General features: G+C 41.8%; 3 protein-coding genes across 4 annotated transcripts in view; 1 reads left to right on the top strand and 2 right to left on the bottom strand.

Moving 5' to 3' along the window:
* The window catches only part of LOC6525421, a 44,037-nt gene that overhangs the window by 13,227 nt on the left and 10,241 nt on the right, over positions 1-20,569 (bottom strand). The window lies entirely within an intron of this gene.
* Positions 8,886-9,411, top strand: LOC6525422. Its single transcript, XM_015190801.3, has one exon. The coding sequence runs from the start codon at positions 9,002-9,004 to the stop codon at positions 9,359-9,361; it is 360 nt and encodes a 119-aa protein (XP_015046287.1). The 5' UTR covers positions 8,886-9,001; the 3' UTR covers positions 9,362-9,411.
* Positions 17,334-18,655, bottom strand: LOC26535967. The gene has a single exon (XM_015190800.3). The coding sequence runs from the start codon at positions 18,544-18,546 to the stop codon at positions 17,548-17,550; it is 999 nt and encodes a 332-aa protein (XP_015046286.1). The 5' UTR covers positions 18,547-18,655; the 3' UTR covers positions 17,334-17,547.

Below are 20,569 nucleotides of genomic sequence, written 5' to 3'. Positions count from 1 at the left end.
CATCTTTACATACGAATATATAAGATATTTCTGTTTTTTTTGCTTTTTTTTTGCATATGGACGCCTGGCTGGTTGGGCATTGAGATTGGATTGCGGGCGCCCGTCCGCCTGGCTGTGTGTCTTATGGCTTTAATAACTTTAGTGCTGGTACGTGCCATTGATCCTTGATGTACGAGCAAGGATGTGGCCCATTTGCCCATTTGGCCATTTGGCCATTTGGGTATATTTCACTGGGGCACATGGGATCAAGGCGACAGATTTTACTGAAAAGTTGCTGATGTTTTGCTTAGTGACGATATGCTGAGGAAAGTCACTTGGGTTACTAAATATATAAATATGTGAATATCAAGGGGCCAACAAAATGAGCAATAACTCATGGCAACAACTCATTGAGCAGTTGCAAAAGCATTGCATACTTGCAGACACCTTCGTCACAACACAGGGCATATAGGATTCGTTTTTAACTTTCAGCCACGTCTCAAAAATCAAGTGCTCATAACAGAAGAAGCACAAGAAGTGGATGTGGAAGTGGATGTGGAAAACCCCACCCACCAGCACATAGAGCCAGCCATCAATTCATCCAATTGCTCTTCCTAGTTTGGAATTTTCTTGTTCTTGTTTTTTTTTTTTCTTGCATTTTCTTTTTTTTTTTTCATTTTGAGTATTCCTCTTCAGTTTTGCCTTTTATTTGCCGCTTTTTTGATGGGCCATTCGCCTGCGCGCTTTTCGGCATTATGCATAAATTTCATTTTCGCCCCCCGCGCTTATTGTTCATTTTTTGTGCATTTAGTATTTCTTTTTTGTTATTTATTTACGAGTGTGTGCGCCTCTATGTTATTAATCTTCGTGGGAGTTATTGCTGCTCTTTTTTTTTTTCTTCTATTTGTTGTTGGTGCTTTTTGGTGGTGGTGTTGTATCTCTCGATTCGCGTTCATTTGTGTATGAAATTAAAATCACACCCATGAGATGTCCCACGAGAAGAAGAATGCGTATTCTTCTGCATTTTTCTTCGGCAATTTTCCAGCGAAAAAATGGCCGACCCGTGGGCAATGGAATTTCGCTTTGGTCAAAGGAAATTCAGCCACAAAAATAATAAGAAAAACAAAAAAAAACACATTAGAAAAGAAGAAAAATCACCAGAAACTGGCAAAAAAAAACAAAAAAAAAAGGCCAGCAAATATAACAACTGTAAATTGAGTTGTTGCCCTTTCGCCACCGAGAGCCAAACTTTGCCCACCGACTAATTCATTCATGAAAACCGTTGCCCCAGCCCCGCCCCCTTTTTGAAGGCCCCTCCTCCTCGCTCACGACCCTTCCTTCCATCCAAAAAAAAAAAGATATATATATATATAGAAAAAAAACGATTGCATTTGCTGCTTAGCATACAATTGCCACATTAACTTGCCAGCCCAAAGATAAATCGCATGGCCAGACTGCAAATTGTTGCTGCGCCAGCAAACTACCAAAATGCACTGTGAAAAATACTTACAATTATGCGGAAGTGTGCTGGAAACTTTCTGCGCAGTTTCCTCTTCTTTGGTATAAGAAAACAATTTACTATATTACGATCTTTATGTATTAACTGTATTGGCAAGCACTTTGTTAATGCTCAAATTAGAGTTGCTTGGGAAGAGAAAGAGCTGCGAAATGTTCTCAGTGTATCACACTGCTTGTGGACTCGCACAAAGAGAGCTATTTCGCACTGAAATCGCCGCGGGGCAAGCAGCAAAAATCGAGACAAGTTTGGAGGAAATGCTTTTTTCGCAAAGTGCATTTGAGGCCTCAGGCCAAAATACAATGGTTACTGGAAAAAAAGTTAACAAAGTTCGAAAATTAAATACACTACGCATTCGAAATGTTCTAGTTGGTTTTTTATTGAAATTGTAATGAGCGTCAAGGCAAAATAATTAATGCGTAAAACACTCCAATTGGATCAGTTATCAAGCAGTTCAGTGCAATTAAAGCAGTTCTGCCAATCAGATTTGACAGCAATTCATTAAAGTAAAGCAGTTCAGTGTGGCAGTTTATTCTTGTTGAAAGTAATTCATTTATAATCAATTAAAGCAGTTTTACCAATCAGATTAGAAAGCGATTCTTTAAACAAAGCAGTTGTTTGTGGCCGTTTATTCCTATAGAAAATTATTAATTATCAGCAAAACCACACACATAAAATTGTAAATAATTCTAAAGAATAAAATTAATATCAGGTGGAATTTCATAATTTTCCAACTGCCAAAGATGTTGGTTACTATCCCAGTCACTCGATTTCTTAGAGTATTTTGCCAAACACCAATAGCGACAGCAACAATCTAAGGCAGTTGCAAAGAAATAAGACGAAGACGAAGACGAAGAAGGAGCAATTTTTAATGTGTTTGCGCTTTAGCCAAAAGTTGGCGTTGGGCCCATTTTTCTTTGGCTTGTTAGACGTTAGCAACCGAAACGGCGGAGAGATTCCAAAACACTTTGCCACAAAGGTTCCCCAGAGGAACTTGTAGTTGTTGCTGTTGTTGCTGCGTCGCAAGTTGCTGGTTGCTAGTTGCTAGTTGCAGGTTGCAAGTGCAAGAGCAACATTGCGATTTGGCTGTTGATGTTTATGATACACCAGTTGTTGCAGTTGTTTGAAGAAGTTGTAAGAAATAGGCTTGCCCTGGCGATGAGCTGCACCAGTGGAGCCAAAGGGAGCGAAATTAGACAAATGATCGCCAGCACAGTGAAACAAAGCCCTGATGAACAACATATCCATGCAAAGATGACTTAGCCACTAGAGGGTATTGATTGGTTTGGTTAACTAATCATTAACTGATTACAGCACATTTACAGAGTGCATTTGTGTCAATTGTAGTGTGGATTTCTTCGAGTGCACCCATTGGAATATTTTTCGCGCTGCGAGCTCATGCAAATGCAATGGCAAACGAAACCCAAACGAAATCCGCTGATGGATTACGAGCTGCCTTTGGGGCAACGGGAAATGCTCGTCCTCTGGAAAAGACTTCTTTGCATGCTGCAAATGTTGCAAATGCTGCAAATGTTGCAAATTCTGCGGAGGCTGGAATGGGAGACAATTCATTTATTAAACTGCACTTAACATCAACACCACATCATCATTAATATTAACCGGCCGGCGGGATGGGGAAAGTCAAGGTGTTAACAATGTTATGCCGCGTCCGAAATCCCAACTGGCCATCAATTTGTGGCAATGGCGACTTGTACTCGGAATCGGTGGGAATTTGCCAGTGGAAAGGGCATTTTCTAGTAATTTTATATAATTTTATATTATTTTTATTTTATGTATATGTATGATAAAATGATAGTTAAAATGATAGTTCGTTTGCTATCCAATCCAAGGTCAGAATCAAATCAATAGGCTGCCACAAATAAAAATTCAGTTGCCAAGAGCCCTACCCCTCCCCGTGCCCCCTGCCACACAAGAGGCCCCCTTAACCCCTTGACACATCCAAACAAATCGGCGGAGAGAGAAAAGAAATGTCAAGAACTCATGTTCAAATGTCAAACTGAACCGACAAACCGTTAATTAGCAAATCAAAGATATGCCACGCCACAGACACACACTTCCAGAACACAGGGGGCACAGAGGGGTTAAACGGGTGGTTAGAACGAGACAAGGGGAAGGGGAGGGGAGGGGTCTTAAGCAGGAGGAGACTGGGAGCCAAAGAGGGGCAGCACGGTCTCCACGGCAGAGAGAGCCACTGACAGCTCACAAAATCCGACAGTTGCGCACATTCGAAAAAAGATCAATGAGAATTGTAAAAGAAGTTGAAGAAATCCAGCAGACGGCGAGCAATTAAAAGGCGAGGGGTGTGGGGGCAGGCTCAGGTGAGCTGCAGTGCACTGCAAACAAATCTAGGCAAATTGAGCAGTTTTATGTGTCTATATCTATATAGTTTGTATTAATATTAAGTAAACAGATTAATGCTATATCTGTATAATTTGTTTCTATATTTCTGTAGCAAGTTTATGCATCATAGATATACATAGTTTGTTTAAATATTTTACAAATTTGCATTATATATATAGTTTGTTTAAATATTTCTTTCACCCTTTTATGAATTATTTATATAGTTTGTTTAAATATTTCTTTTACCCTTTTATGAATTATTTGTATAGTTTGTTTAAGTATTTCTTTCACCCTTTTATGAATTATTTATATAGTTTGTTAAAATTTTTCTTTCACCCTTTTATGAATAATTTTACTTATACAGTTTGTTTAAATATTTCTTTCACACTTGTATTAATTATACATACAGTTTGTTTCAATATCTCCTGATACGTTTGCATATAATATAATTTCATTTATAGCACCTTATCCCATCAAATCAAATTAAAATAGAAATCATTTTAGTTTCCATCTAACATTTTCTTTAAGTGTTTGTGAGAGGAGCGGTGAGGGAGGAAACCGAAACGTTTAAATCGCCCAAAGGCCGTCGAGCTGTCAGGGATTCGCGGATCGCCAAGGTTCGGTTTTCCGTTCCGTTCGGTTCAGATCTGTTTGGTTAGGTTTTGGTTTGGTTTCACTTGGCTTTGGGTTTGGGTTTGGGATTGGGTTCGGGATTGGGATGGAGACTGGGCTTACAGCGCTGCTCAATCCAGTCGTTGTCAATCATAAGCCAGGTCCAGTCCAGCTTCCTCCACCACATCCAATCCAATCCAATCCAATCCACATCCACATTCACACATCCCCAACCAAAGGGGAAGGAATATAAAAATAAAGGAGAAAAAGAACTGCGATCTAAGATGTTCTAACAGTCGCGAGTAGAGCGAGTTGCAGAGTCGCATCTGTCGGATTTGCATTACCGCGTCCGACTTGCCTTGAAATTATGTGAAATTGATCAATTTCAACGTTGCCCGTTCGCCGTGGCCACTTTCCGCGAGCTCTGGGTGCAGAGCATTTAATGTAAAATGTCAATCAAAAATCGCACAGAATGGAAAAGCAACTTTGAAAATTTAATTAGAAATGTGTACACGTCTCGGGCATTGCGAACCGCATGGGAAAATGGTAAATGGTAAATGGTAAAAATGCGAAAATGGGAAATCTTCTCAATTGAAGCGATGAGAACCGAACTGCAAGTGCTGCAAAAATCCAAGGAAAGTGTCAGTAGTTGTACTAATTGTTGCAGCAAAAATCGCTGTCCGCGGAAAATTGCTGGAACTGATTCGCCGAGATCTTATGGGATTTAAAGGGAAAACAGAGGGAATTAGCTACAAAAATGATACAGATAAATTAATAACTAGCACCAAACACTTATTTATAAACGAACCTAATAGTTTATTCTTATAAATATGGTACGTATTTTGTAGTTTCCTGAAACTCAAACGCCCTGCGCATTTTGTCACGACTTTCCATTGAGCTCAACTAACATGGATGCATAGAGACATAACTCTCAGTTTAATGTCTATAAATTAATTGCCGCGCTTGAAATTTTCGTTGGAAATTGTTAAAAAGGCGTCTTAAGTTATCATAATCGCAGTTGTAAAAATAATCGTAAAGTGAATGGTGAGAAAAGCGTAGTTTTCGGCTGTGGCAATCAAAGTATGGTTTTTATAGCACTAGCCAGCTGCTCGGTTCACTTCAAAAAGGGTTTAGTTTCGTATGTTATTAATTTGTCAACCACAGACACAGAAACAAAAAATAAGAAGTAAGCCAAAAGTGGAGTTATCAATGGGCGGTGGCTCCATGCTAATTTAGTTATGAACATTTGTGTTTTTTTTTTTTTCTTTTCATATATCATATTTCTCGTTTGTTTCGAGATGGTTCGGTTTAATGCTTCATTTCTTTGAATTTCATAATTACACGGCTTTGACCGCTCAACGACGGTTGCTAACTGTTTTTTGTCATTGTCAGCCGTAGCTTTTCTTGAATGAACTTCGGCTTTGGGCCAACTGGTTTGCTTGCCTGTATTTTTTCCTGTATTTTTCTGTTTTTTTGTTGGTTGTTTTTTCGTCTTCTTGGCTTAATTAATTATTGTTGTATAATTAGTAGTTGGTCGGGGGCATAATAATTCAACAGAAGTCTAACTAACTAACTAACTGACTGACTGACTGACTGGCCGGCCGGCCAACTAAGCGATTCATTCATGGCTCTTTGCATTTTCACACATTTCCGGTACAGTTGGCCACAAAAGCGGACAAGCTGAGCGGACAAACTGAGCGGACAGACAGACTGATTTGGGAGCATTTGGAACGACCGCCCCAAGTTGGCAAAAGGGCGTTGTGGGCAATGTCAATCAATTGGTTCGTCGACTTGGTTGGCTGATTTCTTGGCCAGATCCCCCCCAGTTTCACTCATTCACTCATTCAGCTTCTTCAGCTGCAGAGTAGTCGCCAGACTCGCGAATCTTGAATCTCGAATCTGGAGTCTCGAGTCTGGAGTCTGGAGTCTCGAGCCAAGCAAAAATGGCAGCTGACTGACAGACAGATCGAAAACGCTGGTTCAGTTCGGTTCGGTTTGGTTCAGTTTGGTTGGACCCTGGGCGCTTATAGCCTTTTTTTTTTTTTTTTTTGGTTTTGGCTCTTTTGGCCTGGCCAACAGCAGCCACGGCAGCAACAACTAACAACTACCAACAACTACCGACTAAAATTGTGCCGACTGGTCGCTGAATTGGCCGATTTCAACGGCGGCAACGTGACACGAAATATTTTAAACTGAAATAATGAAATATATAAAACTATAACTGTGGCATTTCTTTGTTTATTACTTGTTGCAATATCTATGCAAAAATATCAATTGGGTAATCAACTCTTTTATATGCTTAATTTGTGTGATTTAGCTGAATAAATTGAACAGTAAAGTGCCATCGCTGAAAATCGGATCTGCAACTGGAACTGGAAATTGGGTTCGGGCTGAGGCTGAGGAGGAGGAGGAGGAGGTGGGGCTGCCACGATTCGCAGCCAGCCAAATCGATCGAACTGCCTTCATTAAGTGGAAAACAGAGCGCAAAATAAGAGCAAAACCAAAGGCAGAGACCCTGGTGGCAACCTCTGGCCATCCCTTTCTGTCTTAATAACTCCTTTCCTGCCGCCGATTTTGCTGCAAAAGTAGGAGCAGCAACAGCAGCAACAGCAGCAACAGCAGCCGTGATCTCCATCTCCATCACCGATTTTTCGCCTTTTTTTCTTCGTTTTTTTTTTTTTTTTATTTCGATCGCCGCCGCTCCATTGCTCCATTAATTTCCATGTTGGCCACAATTTGACTTCTGTTCGCTGATCGCTCCTTCTCTGTTGCTCCGTCACCTGGATATACCTGGCTATATATGTATATGCTCCTTTTTTTTTGTTATTTTTTTGTTGGATTTTTGCAAATTGCCAGGCACGCAATTTGCGCTTGAATGGAAAATAAAAACAAAGCGAGAGCTGCAGCAAATTGGAAGCCAATAATCAAATGTCAGTCAGGATCCGCCTGGCCAGCCCCCCGCGATCTCTTTTGCGGTTCTGTCACTCAGTTAGTCATTCGCTCAGTCATTCAGTCATTCAGTCAGTCATTCAGTCATTCAGTCATTTAGTCATTCAGTCAGTCACTCAGTCAGTATTCTCATTCTGTCGGTTCACTCAGGGCGGTCAGTGAAATCGGTATTTGCCACGGCTCTATCTTCAGGGCTCATTATTCAAACTTCAGCCAAAGCTTGCTTTTGAATTTCCTGCTGCACTGCTAAAAATCTCAATTTTGCAATTATTTTTATTAAATATAGAAATACTTTAAACGGCGGAAATTACTTTAGCTACTTACTCTATTAACTTGGAAGAAGAAGCTGTATTGAATAAAGCTTTGTAAATTAGCTAATTATGGAATTATCTTTTAATAAGTTATTTTTCTCAGTGTAGTGCCCAGCACCTGGATGTGGGACTACAACTTGTCGGCTTGTCCGATCCGCCTGTCTATTCATTTGAGTGTTTTTCGAATTCGATTTTGATTTGATTTCAGTTTCGGTTTCGGTTTAGGTTTCTGTTTCGGTTTCATGCTTGCCTGCCTCATACTTTAATTAGTTCGGCAAATTAATTCCCAGTATTTCTCCAAAGCAAAACAACAACAAAAGCCCAAAAATAAAAACAAAAAAAAAGAAGGAAAGAAAATAACAAACGATTAATACCGAATTTCAATTGCCAGGGCGATATTGTTTATTGGTTCCACATTACGCCCGTCGCGTATAATTAACAATAAAAAATTTCAAACACATTTTGACACAATTTTAATAGTCAATAAAACTCCATGGAGCACATGAGGGGTGGGGGGGGGTTCCACTTGAGAGGGTGGGGAGGGGGAGGGGGTTCCCAAAAGCCCCATCAAAAACGAGCAACAATGAACAAATGACATTCTCGCCGCTGATGTGGCCATTGTTCGACTTTGTTTGCGGTTTATTGTTGTTGACAAATCGATAAACAGCTCAATTAGCATTTTTGATGCTCAATCGTTAAAGAACTGAGTGCTGCTTCACCCTTCGACTGCCTCACAAACTGGCTGGCTGACAAACTGACTGGCTGACAAACTGACTGGCTGACAAACTGACTGGCTGACAAACTGACTGACTGACAGCTGCATGGCGATCATAAATCAAACCATAAAAAATATATATATCAGGAATTCAGTTCAATAATCGATTTGTATGCGCCGCCCGTCGCGTCGCACAATTATGCAAAATGAGCTGTCAAATGAGAGGAGGGCTTTCTTTTCCCCTTGGAATTTTTTATCCGAAAAGGAAAAGCCACATGTTTATTGCTTGTTCGATTAAGTTGCGTCTAAAATTCACAGAAAAATTCTATTATTTGCACATTACATATCAAGTTAGTTATTGCAGCAATACCAGCTTTAAGTCAACATTTGGTTTTATTCCCAATAAAAGTATATTTCTAATAAAATAGTATATGTTTCTTGACAAAGTTGGCCACGTTGTATATATATTGCTGCCAGTGAAGCGCTCACAAAAATTACTTTAAAAGCACTGCCAAATTATTCGTTTCAAGTAAATCGTAAAGTCACAAAGTCATCACAATGGACGGAGATCAGATCCGGAAGAGCAGCAGTGATCGGGACTTGGAATACAGTCGATGTCGGCGCAATGGTGTTCACTACGCCACCATTGCCGATTTTCTGGCGAGTCTCAACACCAATGACACCAACTTGGAATCGGTTCAGACACGCAGATCCTTGAGCCTAGAGGATTACCTACGAATCGTACGAGGCGGTCCTCCGGAAAAACAATCTGGAGATGGGGATAAAAGTATCGCAAGGATAAGCGAACGATTGCGAAAGACACCTGCTCAGGATATTAGCACACAAACGCAGTCAGATGCGAAAATTGCTGCCAAATCCAAGCTAATATCTCAGTTTACCGAGAAAATATGGATATGAAATGTCGAATTAACTCTTAAACGTGTGATTAAAAACATATTAAAAGTTTATTTACTTGTTAAAAGCTAAGAAAACTGTACACATCTATTTTGAGGTATATTTGCAAACAAATAGGCAACTGAATTAAGTTTTAAGAATATTTAAAGATATATTTGCAAGCAAATAGGCAACTAATAAGATTTAAGAATAGTTTAAGGTATATTTGCAAGCAAATAGGCAACTGAATTAAGCTTTAAGAATAGTTTAAGGTATATTTGCAAGCAAGTAGGCAACTATATTAAGATTTAAGAATAGTTTAAGGTGTATTTGCAAGCAAATAGGCAACTATTTGAGCTTTAAGAATAGTTTAAGATATATTTGCAAGCAAATAGGCAACTGAATTAAGCTTTAAGAATAGTTTAGGGTATATTTGCAAGCAAATAGGCAACTGTAATAAGATTTAAGAATATTTTAAGGTATATTTGCAAGCAAATAGGCAACTATATTAAGCTTGAAGAAATCACATGGCATGTGAACTCGAACTTAGTTCAATAATTCAATCACGTGGGGCATCGTATCGAATAATTGAATAAGTCATCGTGTCGAGCGACACAAATTTCATTTCAATACGCAGAACGTTCAGCGAATGAAGCCGGGCCTCAAAGGCAATCGCCGATGATTGAACGCTTGGGGAAAGGGTGTGGAGCCAAGGGGGGAGCTAAGGGGGCTATAGGGGGCTATGGAGGGGACGGAACCGCCAAATGGCAACGTGAGTGATTGTCGCAAAAGCTCAAAGGCGACAACAGCTCTTCGAATTGTACTGATTTTTATTTATTTTATGTTTGAACCGAAACGCTCACGGAATCCCAAATGAAATGCGACTGCGCTGCGCTTTTTTGTTTGAAGAGTTTGAAGAGTGAACTCGGGAAGCCGATAAATCGGTGTTTTATTTATTTATTTATTTTTATTTTTTTTTTGGTACTCCCCTTGTCAGGAAATCACCAAGTCACTGAAATACCCATTCGATTGCCAATTGGTGTGGGAAAAATGTGTGTGATTGTGTTAACAGGCGTGGCGATCTCTCATTAACATGTTCACCTCGTGGCGATTTCAATCGAATTTTAATTGCCCCAAAAGTGGATCTAACCGATTGCAGAGCGATTGCTTTGCTTTTTGTCATTGGGAATTTTTCGCTACTTGTTCAGTTAATAAACATGTCAAATAGCTGGTTTTGCTTATAGTAAATATAAAAAATAAATATTAAACAGCTCGTAATATATTACTTACAATTCGTAGAACAAAACAGAAAACTCTTATATTTTTATAGATGGAAATATTATTTATTAATAACTGAAAAAGCAACTCCTTACTCCCATTTAAGAAGCCAAGAGCTACCTGTGCACAACACGTAAACTAGGTCGATAACTGACCTACAGAACGCTTAGGAATGCAATTGATTTCTGTATGAAAGAATCTCGCATCGATTCTCGCCCTGCGATAGATTTTTGACATATTTTGATGGGCACATTGAACTGAACTGTTGATTGTTGTTCATGCGGCCTTTTGGGCCATTCACACGCTTTTTGGGCCGTGGGAGAAAAATGCAGTGGATCGCATGGGGCAGCGAAACTGCTCGGTTTGGAAGCCCAAAAAAACGCGGAGAGTTAAACAAATCAATACGAAAACGATGCAAATGGCAAAAGGCATGTCAACAATGCTGCCGAGTAATTGGCAGTGGTCGGCTGATGACGCTTGCTCTGATGTTGATGATTGCACATTGCTAAGCCTTTGAAACTGGGACCTCTGCTGCAACCTCAAGCTTCAAGCCAGAGTCTGAACTTCAAGCTGAATCTGAAGCTGAAGCTGAAGGTGAAGCTGAACCTGAACCTGAACCTGAACCTGGATGTGATTGCGATCGCAGGAACTCCTCATCGAGCCGCCAAAGTGCAGCTAAACATCTGGAGCAGGCAGCTCCAAAAGCAGTCGAATCGAGCAGCTCCACCCATCGCCTGCTGCCTTGTGAACGCCGATCACAGATCTTTGCCGACGTGCCAGCACTGAGCGAAAATGCAGCCCCACTATGTATCAATTTTAATAGAGGATGATGGATGAAGTGATAAGATATCTCAATTGATTCAACAGCTTAGTGAATAAACATTGTAGCTTTGGTTTTTAAAACATTTATGCTTCAAAGCAATTTTTCTCTCAGTGTAGCAAGCAGGGGCTTTGATCTGTCACCGCTCGCCAATCGAATCACGGCAGACGCGAGCGGCGGCAGATAAAATTATTGAAATTACATTGGCAAGACGCCGTCGATCAGGCAGAGGGTTATGTTGTGGATACCAGGGGCGTACCAGGGATTGGGATCGGGATTGGAGCTGGAGTTGCGATGGGTTGGGTTGGGATGGGATCGGTTGGGAATCGGTGCAGCAAACAGCTGCAACAAACGCTGCCGCGAAACACGATCGCCAACACTTACAGCGCCGCCAAGTTGGCAATAATTATCGCTTTTAGTCCCGTCCCCGCCTGTCAATGTAATTCGAAAAATGTCGTCAGTGCCGGGTTAGTAGCTCATCATCAGTGGGATACTGGGATACACGGATACACGGATACTGGGATACTGGTATACTGGGATCCTCGATCTCTGATTCCTCAATTCCCCGGATTCCCCGATGCCGATCCCGATGCCGATTCCAATCGGTATACCCATCAGGCAGGCCCGTGATTTCTCTCATTCGATTTCGTGATGCCATTGCAGTTGGCTCGTTGTTTTTAAAATGTAATCATCATTAAAATATTTATGGGTTATATCTCTCGCTCTGGCCAACAAACGGACCTTCAGCTGAACTGGTCGGCTTGTAATGACCATACATAGCAATTGGTTCTCACGTTCGGTCCACAAAAACGGGGCAACAAAAAAAAAAAAGACAGAAACAGAAACAGAAACACAGAAACGCGTTGCCAATTTGGCGTCATCGTTCAACATGAAGTTGAAGTTGAAGTTGAAGTTGCAGTTAAAGCTGTGATTCCAGCTGAATCGGGTGCTGAAGTTGTCATTGTCATTGTCATCGTCACCTGTGTCTGCGATTCGGATTTTATGTCTGGCAGCTGCTGAAAGTATCTGGATATCTGAATATCTGGCGGGGCATCTGTGCGAAGATCGATTGGGGATTGTGGATTGGGAATTGGGTATTTGCGATTTGCGATTTACACAGTAATTTATTCACATAGTTAGGCAAATTTCTGGTTATCAACCCTTTATCTATAGTGTATGTCCTTTTGGTAAACGAGATACTTTTTATATGCATATGAATTAGATGGCAATTTCTCAAGCTCTTTCTTTCGATTTGTATGTTCATCGAGGCGTGATCACAGTCACTGTCATAGTTACTGTCACTGGCAAGGCAACTGAGATCGCCGTGGTCCACCCTTAAATGAAAAAAAAGTGCCCACTTCGATGGCTGTCTTGTCATTTTGCTGTAAAGACTATTTTTGTTTTATTTGCCGTGTTTGCCGTGTTTGAATGGAGGAGTCTCTCGAGTCGAATGTTGCTGTTGTCGTTTATCAATTATGACAAATCTTTGCGCATGCGTGGCCAGCGGCGTCGTCAACGCAGTTATTTATAAAGTTGGTAAAACTCAAAGTCCCCCCCTCTATTGTATATATACATATGATCTCAAAGCCTGGCTCTTCCTCATGTGTGTGTGTGTGTCCGTCTGAATGTCTGTCCCATTCCGTGTTTCATTTTAATTTGTAATTATTTCTTCAGTTTTTTTTTTTTGCTGCTGCTGCCTGCGTTTTTCCACTCCCCACTCGTATTATTTCAAACGATTCCGTGGTCGCTGGTTATGTTGACTTTTCTTGGATGCCTTTGCATGTCGCTCGCTTGCTTTTTTCGAACTTCATTTGCGCTTCGGTTCGGTGACAAATAAATTAAGTGGCAGCCTCAACCAGAGAGGGAAAAACAACAAGGGGCAAAAACCAAGAAAATAAAGACTGCCCCGGGGCAGTGCCCAGTATTACAACAAAATCAAGCAGCCAGCAGCAACAAGTGGCTATCCTTGAGATACTCAGAAACCCGACTACAAGATACCATAGCTTTTCAATCATAGTATTTTAAGTTTTTAAGCACTTTGCTGGTAAAATTACTAAAAGAATCTAGACTATGCAGTTGATAAATACAAATATGAAATGAATTTTAAGCCAGCTCAACACATGAACTACAAATTTGATCATACCCGTTCACACATATGCCTATAGTAAACACAACAACTAGTTGCAATTAAGAGTAAGTTAAGCTAGGTGGCTGGTAGTGAAGAACGCCCCTTTGAGATTTATTAAATGTTCGGTGATTGGAGGAAGGTAATTACTGGCAATGGCGACGCTCGAGGTTAAGTAAATAAATGGTTTACCCCTTAATGGAGACCTCAAAGAGTTTCAATTTCTATATATTTCTTTGCTAAGCTTGTAGGTAAGCTCTTGTTTTGAAAATCACAGTTTTAGTAAGCTAACTTCTCAAAGAAAATGTATATGGATCACAGCCACCTTGCAGACCTCACACATCTGAAGTGCGAAAGCTGCTTTGCCCAGCAAAACTACTTCTGCCTCAACTCCATTGAAACTCACGCTCCATTGAAACCCACACAGCTTCACCGACAACTCATCCACTCAATCAAAGGACCGATTGTGCCAACTTGAAGCTTCAAGCCAAAATCAGCTACCGTTTTTGGGTTGGTAGCTTCGAACTGCGAAGGCAAAGGTGCATGTTGGCCAAGTCGTTTATTAATTTGGCATGTGACAAATTGTGTGTTGGCCAGCAATTAGAATTGTGCTCGGGCGACGGACAAGTTCTTGAGGATTCCCAGCTAACTTGTCTTCGCTTTAGCTTTAGCGCTGATTTTACAAAATTTCACTACCAAGACACGTACAAAACGGCTTCGATCTGTGGCGTTCTGGGATTTTCAGTGCGGATACTGGGACTTCTGGGGGCAGGAAAACGGAAAACGGAGGACGAGGAGCGTCAACAGACGACAAGTGGCACTTTGGCGCATTAAGAAAATCTGTACAAGTGTCACTTTGGCACACAAATACACAAATCCACAAATACACAGGAACAGAAGGAAGCAGAAGGCAACAGAAGGAACCAGAAGCAACCTCGCCACAAGGAGTACTGTCAGCTGGAGGAGATCGGGGCCAAGGAGGAGAGACCCCCAAATGGAGGTGGGCTGCTCGAATGGTGGAATGGTAGAATTATAACGCCAACGTTCCGCACTCCCCAGTCAAATGCAATTCCACTGCACAGCAAGGATTACGCTGGGAGCTTGTTTAATCACCACAAAAAAAAAATGAAAATAAAAATAAAAATAAATAAAACAAGTATAATACGAATTTGTCCAGTCATCGGCATTATTTAATGAGTTGCCAACAGGTTGCCAGGCGAAGCCAAACCAAGCGGAAAATCATCGGCTTCAGTTGGAGGCCTTCGCCTCGGCTTCATCATCTTCAGGCTTTTGGCATTTGGCTTGAGGTTCAGGTTCAGGCTGAAGCTCAGACTGAAGCTCAGATTCAGAGTCAGAGTCAGATCTCGAACTGGGGGATTCAGGTGCAGATTCAGCTGAGTCAGCGCCGCAAACAGAAGCCAACAGCCAAGTCCGTCAGTCAGTCAAGCGGCCTACGCCCGGAATGGAACTCAGACTGGGTGCGATTCCGAATCCAAAACCAAGACCCAGACCAAGACCAATACCAAGAGCAATACCAAGAGCAATACCAAGACCAAGAGCAAGGCCCAATCCAAGTCCAAGTCCAACCAGAGGACTTGCTGCACTGGCAGAAAATATCATATATATGTTTTTAATCTAAGATAGAACCCTTATTTTGTAAACTCTGCCATTTATCTACAAATGTGCCTAGATGTTTGAGAGCTCCTTGAAAAGAGCTCTGATGCACTGGCAGAAAATATCAACGCTCTTATCAATAATTTTATCTAAGCTAGCACCTTTTGTATTTGGAAATTTGGAAGCTAACTACAAATATTTCTTGATATCTGAAAACCCTTTGAAAAGTGCCTCTTTTTTGCCAGTGTATGAAGCGCAGAGCCTTTGACATGTAAATGCAACTTGTTGGTGGTTCTGCCGCTGCCGCTGCCTCTGCCGACACTTGACTTACCCTCTGCCGGCGTCGCAGTCGCGTCGCTGCGTGCAATGTCAATTTGACAGACAAACTGTCGACCGTTTGAAGCGTATGCAGCTACTGTCTACCGTCTACCGTATACCGCGTACCGTATACCGCGTACCGTATACCGCGTACCAGCCACCGATTATGATTGGTATGACGTGGTGCGCTTCCTCGCCAGATGCCGGCTATGTGCATCCACTATCGATTGAAAAATATCAAAAAATGCCAGCAAAGGTGCCGGTGGTGAAGGTGCCTTAAGAACTTACTCCACAAGTATCTTTCATAACCATGGAACGCTATAGTTTGTCCTTTCCAGGGAGAATGTCCTCTAAGAGAGTTAAAGGATTCATGTCCTCTAAGAGAGTTCAAGGATTCATGTCCTCTAAGAGAGTTAAAGGATTCATGTCCTCTAAGAGAGTTAAAGGATTCATGTCCTCTAAGAGAGTTAAAGAATTCATTCCAACTAAACCCTAGAATTTAACACATACCTTACAAGACTCTAACAATCGGCTAGCTACAAGTTTGCTTCGATAGCTGGGAAATCTGCGCCAAGAGATCCTGCAAATCTATGCCCAAACCAATTCGAGGAAGAGGAGGTAGCACTGGCTACCATAGGCAACCACTTCAGCTGGAGAAGCACACTCGAAGTGCCACTCCACTTGGTCTTAGGGATTACACTTGTATGGTAAACACATACAAAAATATATACAGCGTTCTGGCATCTACAGCATTCAATAAAGAATGTTTGCGATTTTTATCTTGCTGCCGCCGCGCGCGCGCCTCACATTTGAGCTCTCTCTCTCACTCACCCCAACGATGATCGGTGATCGGAGATACAAGATACCAGAGATACACAGATACACAGATACACAGAGACGGCGTCCAAAGTCACCCCAATCCCTACATGAAATACAGCGGAATACAACCGAAATCCCCCCACTCCCCCAGCGATCCCCATATGGACGGTTGGCCCCTTGGCTTAATACTCATAATTGATTAAAAAGAAAATTTCCATGGCATTTATGCGTACCACGCCACTCATACACACAATGTCGAGTTGTTGACAGCCTCCGATGGAGTTGGTTCAGTGGCGGGGTGCACTGCAAGAAATCTTTGGGTTTATTTGCATAGTTTATAGCATCTTTTTTATAGAACTATACCATTAACCTATAGATAAATGGAAATGCTGCAAACTCGACTTGTTACTTTCATGCAGACCACATTGGTATATACACCTGTTATTTTTCTCACTGTAGCAAAAAGGGAATTGTTTATTTTTTGGTTTTGAAGTTGGCACTGCTGTATTGCGGCTGCGGGGAGAGCGTTCTTTGGAAGTAGTTGTCGAAATGTTTTTATTTGTTATCGATTAATCGCTTGAATCAACAAGCAGTTGTACGTACGGTGGCAGTTGCCCGATTCCGATTATGCTTTCATGATTCCAACTCAGATTCAGATTCGGATTCGGATTCGGATGCGAAGACTGAGACTGAGAAACTCATCCCCTAAGATACGAGTATGCATATGCGCCTGTATCTTGAAGATACACAGATACTCTCGGCTCTTGGAAATGTTGCTGTGTAATTGTTTTGAAGTCTCGACTCGCAGATTGGTAGCAGACTGGCTGTCAGCCAACTCTCCCATCCAGACCCAATCCCCATCCCCCAATCCTCAATCCCCCATTCCCAATCCTCAATCCCCAGTTCCAATCCCCAGTTCCAATCCCCAGCCAAAACCAAAACCAAGTCGGTGATTCTGAAACCAGCTCACCCAGCGATTTGCGGGCCTGTCAAATCGCTGATTGATCGATTGTTTGCACACGTTTTTGTGAGCGCATTTATTGAGTATTTTATTAATTTCAACTGATCGATGAGCTTGCCGCCTGTTACAATTGCCGCTCTTTTTCCTCGTTTAACTGCTGGTCTTTTTAATTGTGTGAAATCGGAATAGGGGATCTCACCAGTTGGCGGCTCATTGAATGGACTTTTAATTTTTAATTGGCAAATGACGCCAAATTCTTTACATTTACAAGATAGCTAATAAATACTGCTCAAACTTTGGCAACGCCTAATTAGCGAGCTTGTCCTTAAATATTCCAGATTAAGATCCGACTGGGATTGCGTAATCTTTGCACGGAATTCATCGGATATTGAAGAGTTCCATGATGGCTGTGTCTCGGTTTCCAGCTCCTCATTCAGATATTCTGCGTAGAAATCATCGGAGGGCAACTGCTCCTCCTCCTCCTCCTCCTGCTTGTCCAGCCCATCGGATTCCGAGTTCAATGTAAACCTGACCCTGGAACGCTGCCATCTAGTACTCCACTTCGTTTCCTTTCGAACTCCAGCCAGCAGCTTATTGCGCCTGGATGGCAGATACTTGGACCACCTCGTTGGTTCTCGGAACTTCTCGCCATCCAGCAGGGATTCATTAAGTGCCACCAGCATTTTGGCACAACGTCGCCCATCCATCCAGGAATCGTCGCTAGTGTTGTGCCACGTGGGTGAGAAATACCGGGGCTTACTGTACTTGCACAGCGGTTTGATCAACATGGGTGGGTCAAAGTACAATGGATCATAGCCCACGGCGCCCTCGCACACCGGTGGCTCCATGAACTCCTTGGCCCGATTATATATGTCCGGCATTACGTGCTCGAAGATTTTGTGAGTGATGTAGGGTCGGCGATTCACACGCAGCGTATTGGGCAACTTGGACTCTAACAAAACGGGCGGATGTATGATCTCCGGATAGGGAAACTTGCTTAGATTCATCAGCATTTCCCTGCCGGTCGTTTGGAAATCGAATTTTCCACCCGTCAAACGCCAGTCGCCATAAGCTGATGGATCCCGTTGCGTCACCATCGATGTGGAGCTGCTGCCTGTTTCGGAATCCGAATCCGGAGTGTATCGCCAAAGGAATGACCATCGCTGCACCGATTCCTGCACCTCATCGGGTGTCAAGAAGTAATCCTCCGTATTACCTTGATCACTTGAATGCCGTCGCAAGTGCTTCTTTCTAATCACCTTACTGCGACCCATTTTTGTATGTATTTCCTAATGTCTTCACTTTTGCAAATATCTATATCTAAAGTTGTAATTTCTCTGGTGTAAGTTTTGAATTGAAATGAATTGTGTGTGTGTTCGAAGTCACTGACAGTTTTCTCTTGTTGCTTATCAAAATAAAAATTCTGCGGAATATGCCATAATTTATAAGTGTAGAACTTACTGGTTTTCCTCAAAAGTAGGCCCTTCCGAATACCCCGAAATCGATTAGTGTGGGCCAACAAGTCGATAAGATCATAAAGAAGCTATAGGTCTTATAAGTTGGTTTTGGAAGCTCTTCTGCGAAGCGATTGATTGTGTGTGGCTTCCATTGAAAATTGGCTACCGACCACACCATAGGCACCACCACACCATGAGCCAACTAGATCATAGCCCATTGTATCTTTACTCTATGCGTGTAGATCGAAGGGCCGAGATAACCGACGTTTAGTTGGAGAACCTTACGGTTAGTTGGGCTGAGCTTGAAGGCGACAATCTCATCTCGTGCACCCGAAACCCGCTACAAAAACGCGGAAAAAACGTATTAAATACAAATTTCCTGGTAATAAAACAGAGAGACAACTCTGGCCACTGGCTGCCAAAATAAAGAAATAAATCTTAACGCCCAGTTGGCTAAAGAGAGACAACGAATCGGTTTTCGGATTCGGAATCGGAATCGGGAGTGACTAACGTATCGCAGCCTTTATTGTTACTTTTGTTCATTTTGTTACTTTTCTTACTTTTTTGTTACTTTTGTGTATATATATGTATTTATATTCTTGTATCAGCGTGTAAATCTCGCTCACACACCAGATGAAATACGGAGACTCGGCCGAAAACCGAACTCAAGTCGACAGAAATTTTTATTGGAAATCTGTACGCAGAAATAGTCATCATCCCATTCCATCTCCGCCATCATCATCATCATGATCATCATAATGATCTTTTGGATTCGGATACGTATTCGTATTCGTATATGGATTCGGATTCGGATTCAGCCGCATCTTCATCTGCCGCCTGATCTTTTTCTTGTTTCTGATGCCTCAGATGCATATCGCTGTTCGCGCTGGCAATAAAAATATATATGAGCTGTTGATGACTGCATATAAAAGCACGAGGGAATGCTAAAGTCCAGTTGCTCGACTATCGGCTACCCGTTACTCTGCTAAAAGGGTATGCGAGTAATTACGATCCTGTTAGGATATATATATATATATTGTATAGGGTGGGAAACGCCTGCTTTCTCCACCTGTCACATACTTTTCAGCCAGTCTAGCATACCCATTCACTCCACGTGTAACGGGTATAATTATACGAAACTGGCAGCGAACAAACCGAAACCCTCGGATATACTGTGATATATGTGTGCCGATGCAGTTGACTCCGGGACCCAAGTCAAGGAATTCGGAAACAGTCCTCCTCCTTACTCCATCCTCCTTCCCAAGAAAATAAGCGCCAATAAAAGTGTGATCAACGATCGAAAGGAGTTGGCGATCTCAAATTATGAAGGATAATAGGGGTCGTTGGCATAATTCGATTAATAAATGCATTATTTTGTATTTTTCTTTTAAATCTAATTAAGGGTTTTAAGCACCATAACGAAAAGTGCAATGAGCTGAACATTTAGCTAGCTATCCAATTGCCACTTTCATTGATGCAGCTCTTTAAAGGCGAAACCGCAGTGAATCTAATCCCATTTCGCATTGCCAAACCAACTGGACCTTGGTCAATTGCGTTCAGTCTTCAGTCTTCAGTGTTCAGTGTTCAGTGTTCAGTATTCAGTTTTCAGTGTTCGTCTTTGCCGGCATTTAATTGCAATCATTTTTCAATTGCAACAAAAGGCAAACGGAGACAATGGGCCAAACAAAAGGGGTCTTGACAAATGCGTGTATCCAAATGGGAATCGGTATCCAAATCGTTATCCAAAACCGAAGGCATTCAAGCACTTTCAGGCACTTTCAGGCAGGTGTACTATGAATGTATGCAGATAGAGTGAGACGGTTGAGATTTCCTGAAATCA

Source organism: Drosophila yakuba, chromosome X (assembly GCF_016746365.2).
Source record: "Drosophila yakuba strain Tai18E2 chromosome X, Prin_Dyak_Tai18E2_2.1, whole genome shotgun sequence".
Classification (NCBI taxonomy): Eukaryota; Metazoa; Arthropoda; class Insecta; order Diptera; family Drosophilidae; genus Drosophila; species Drosophila yakuba.
Note: the sequence above shows the minus strand (reverse complement) of the source record. Positions and strands in the feature narration are given on the sequence as shown.

What these genes read in the sequence shown, in the direction of transcription:
- LOC6525422 (XM_015190801.3), top strand. Translation starts at nt 9,002, where the DNA reads ATGGACGGAGATCAGATCCGGAAGAGCAGCAGTGATCGGGACTTGGAA.
- LOC26535967 (XM_015190800.3), bottom strand. Translation starts at nt 18,546, where the DNA reads ATGGGTCGCAGTAAGGTGATTAGAAAGAAGCACTTGCGACGGCATTCA.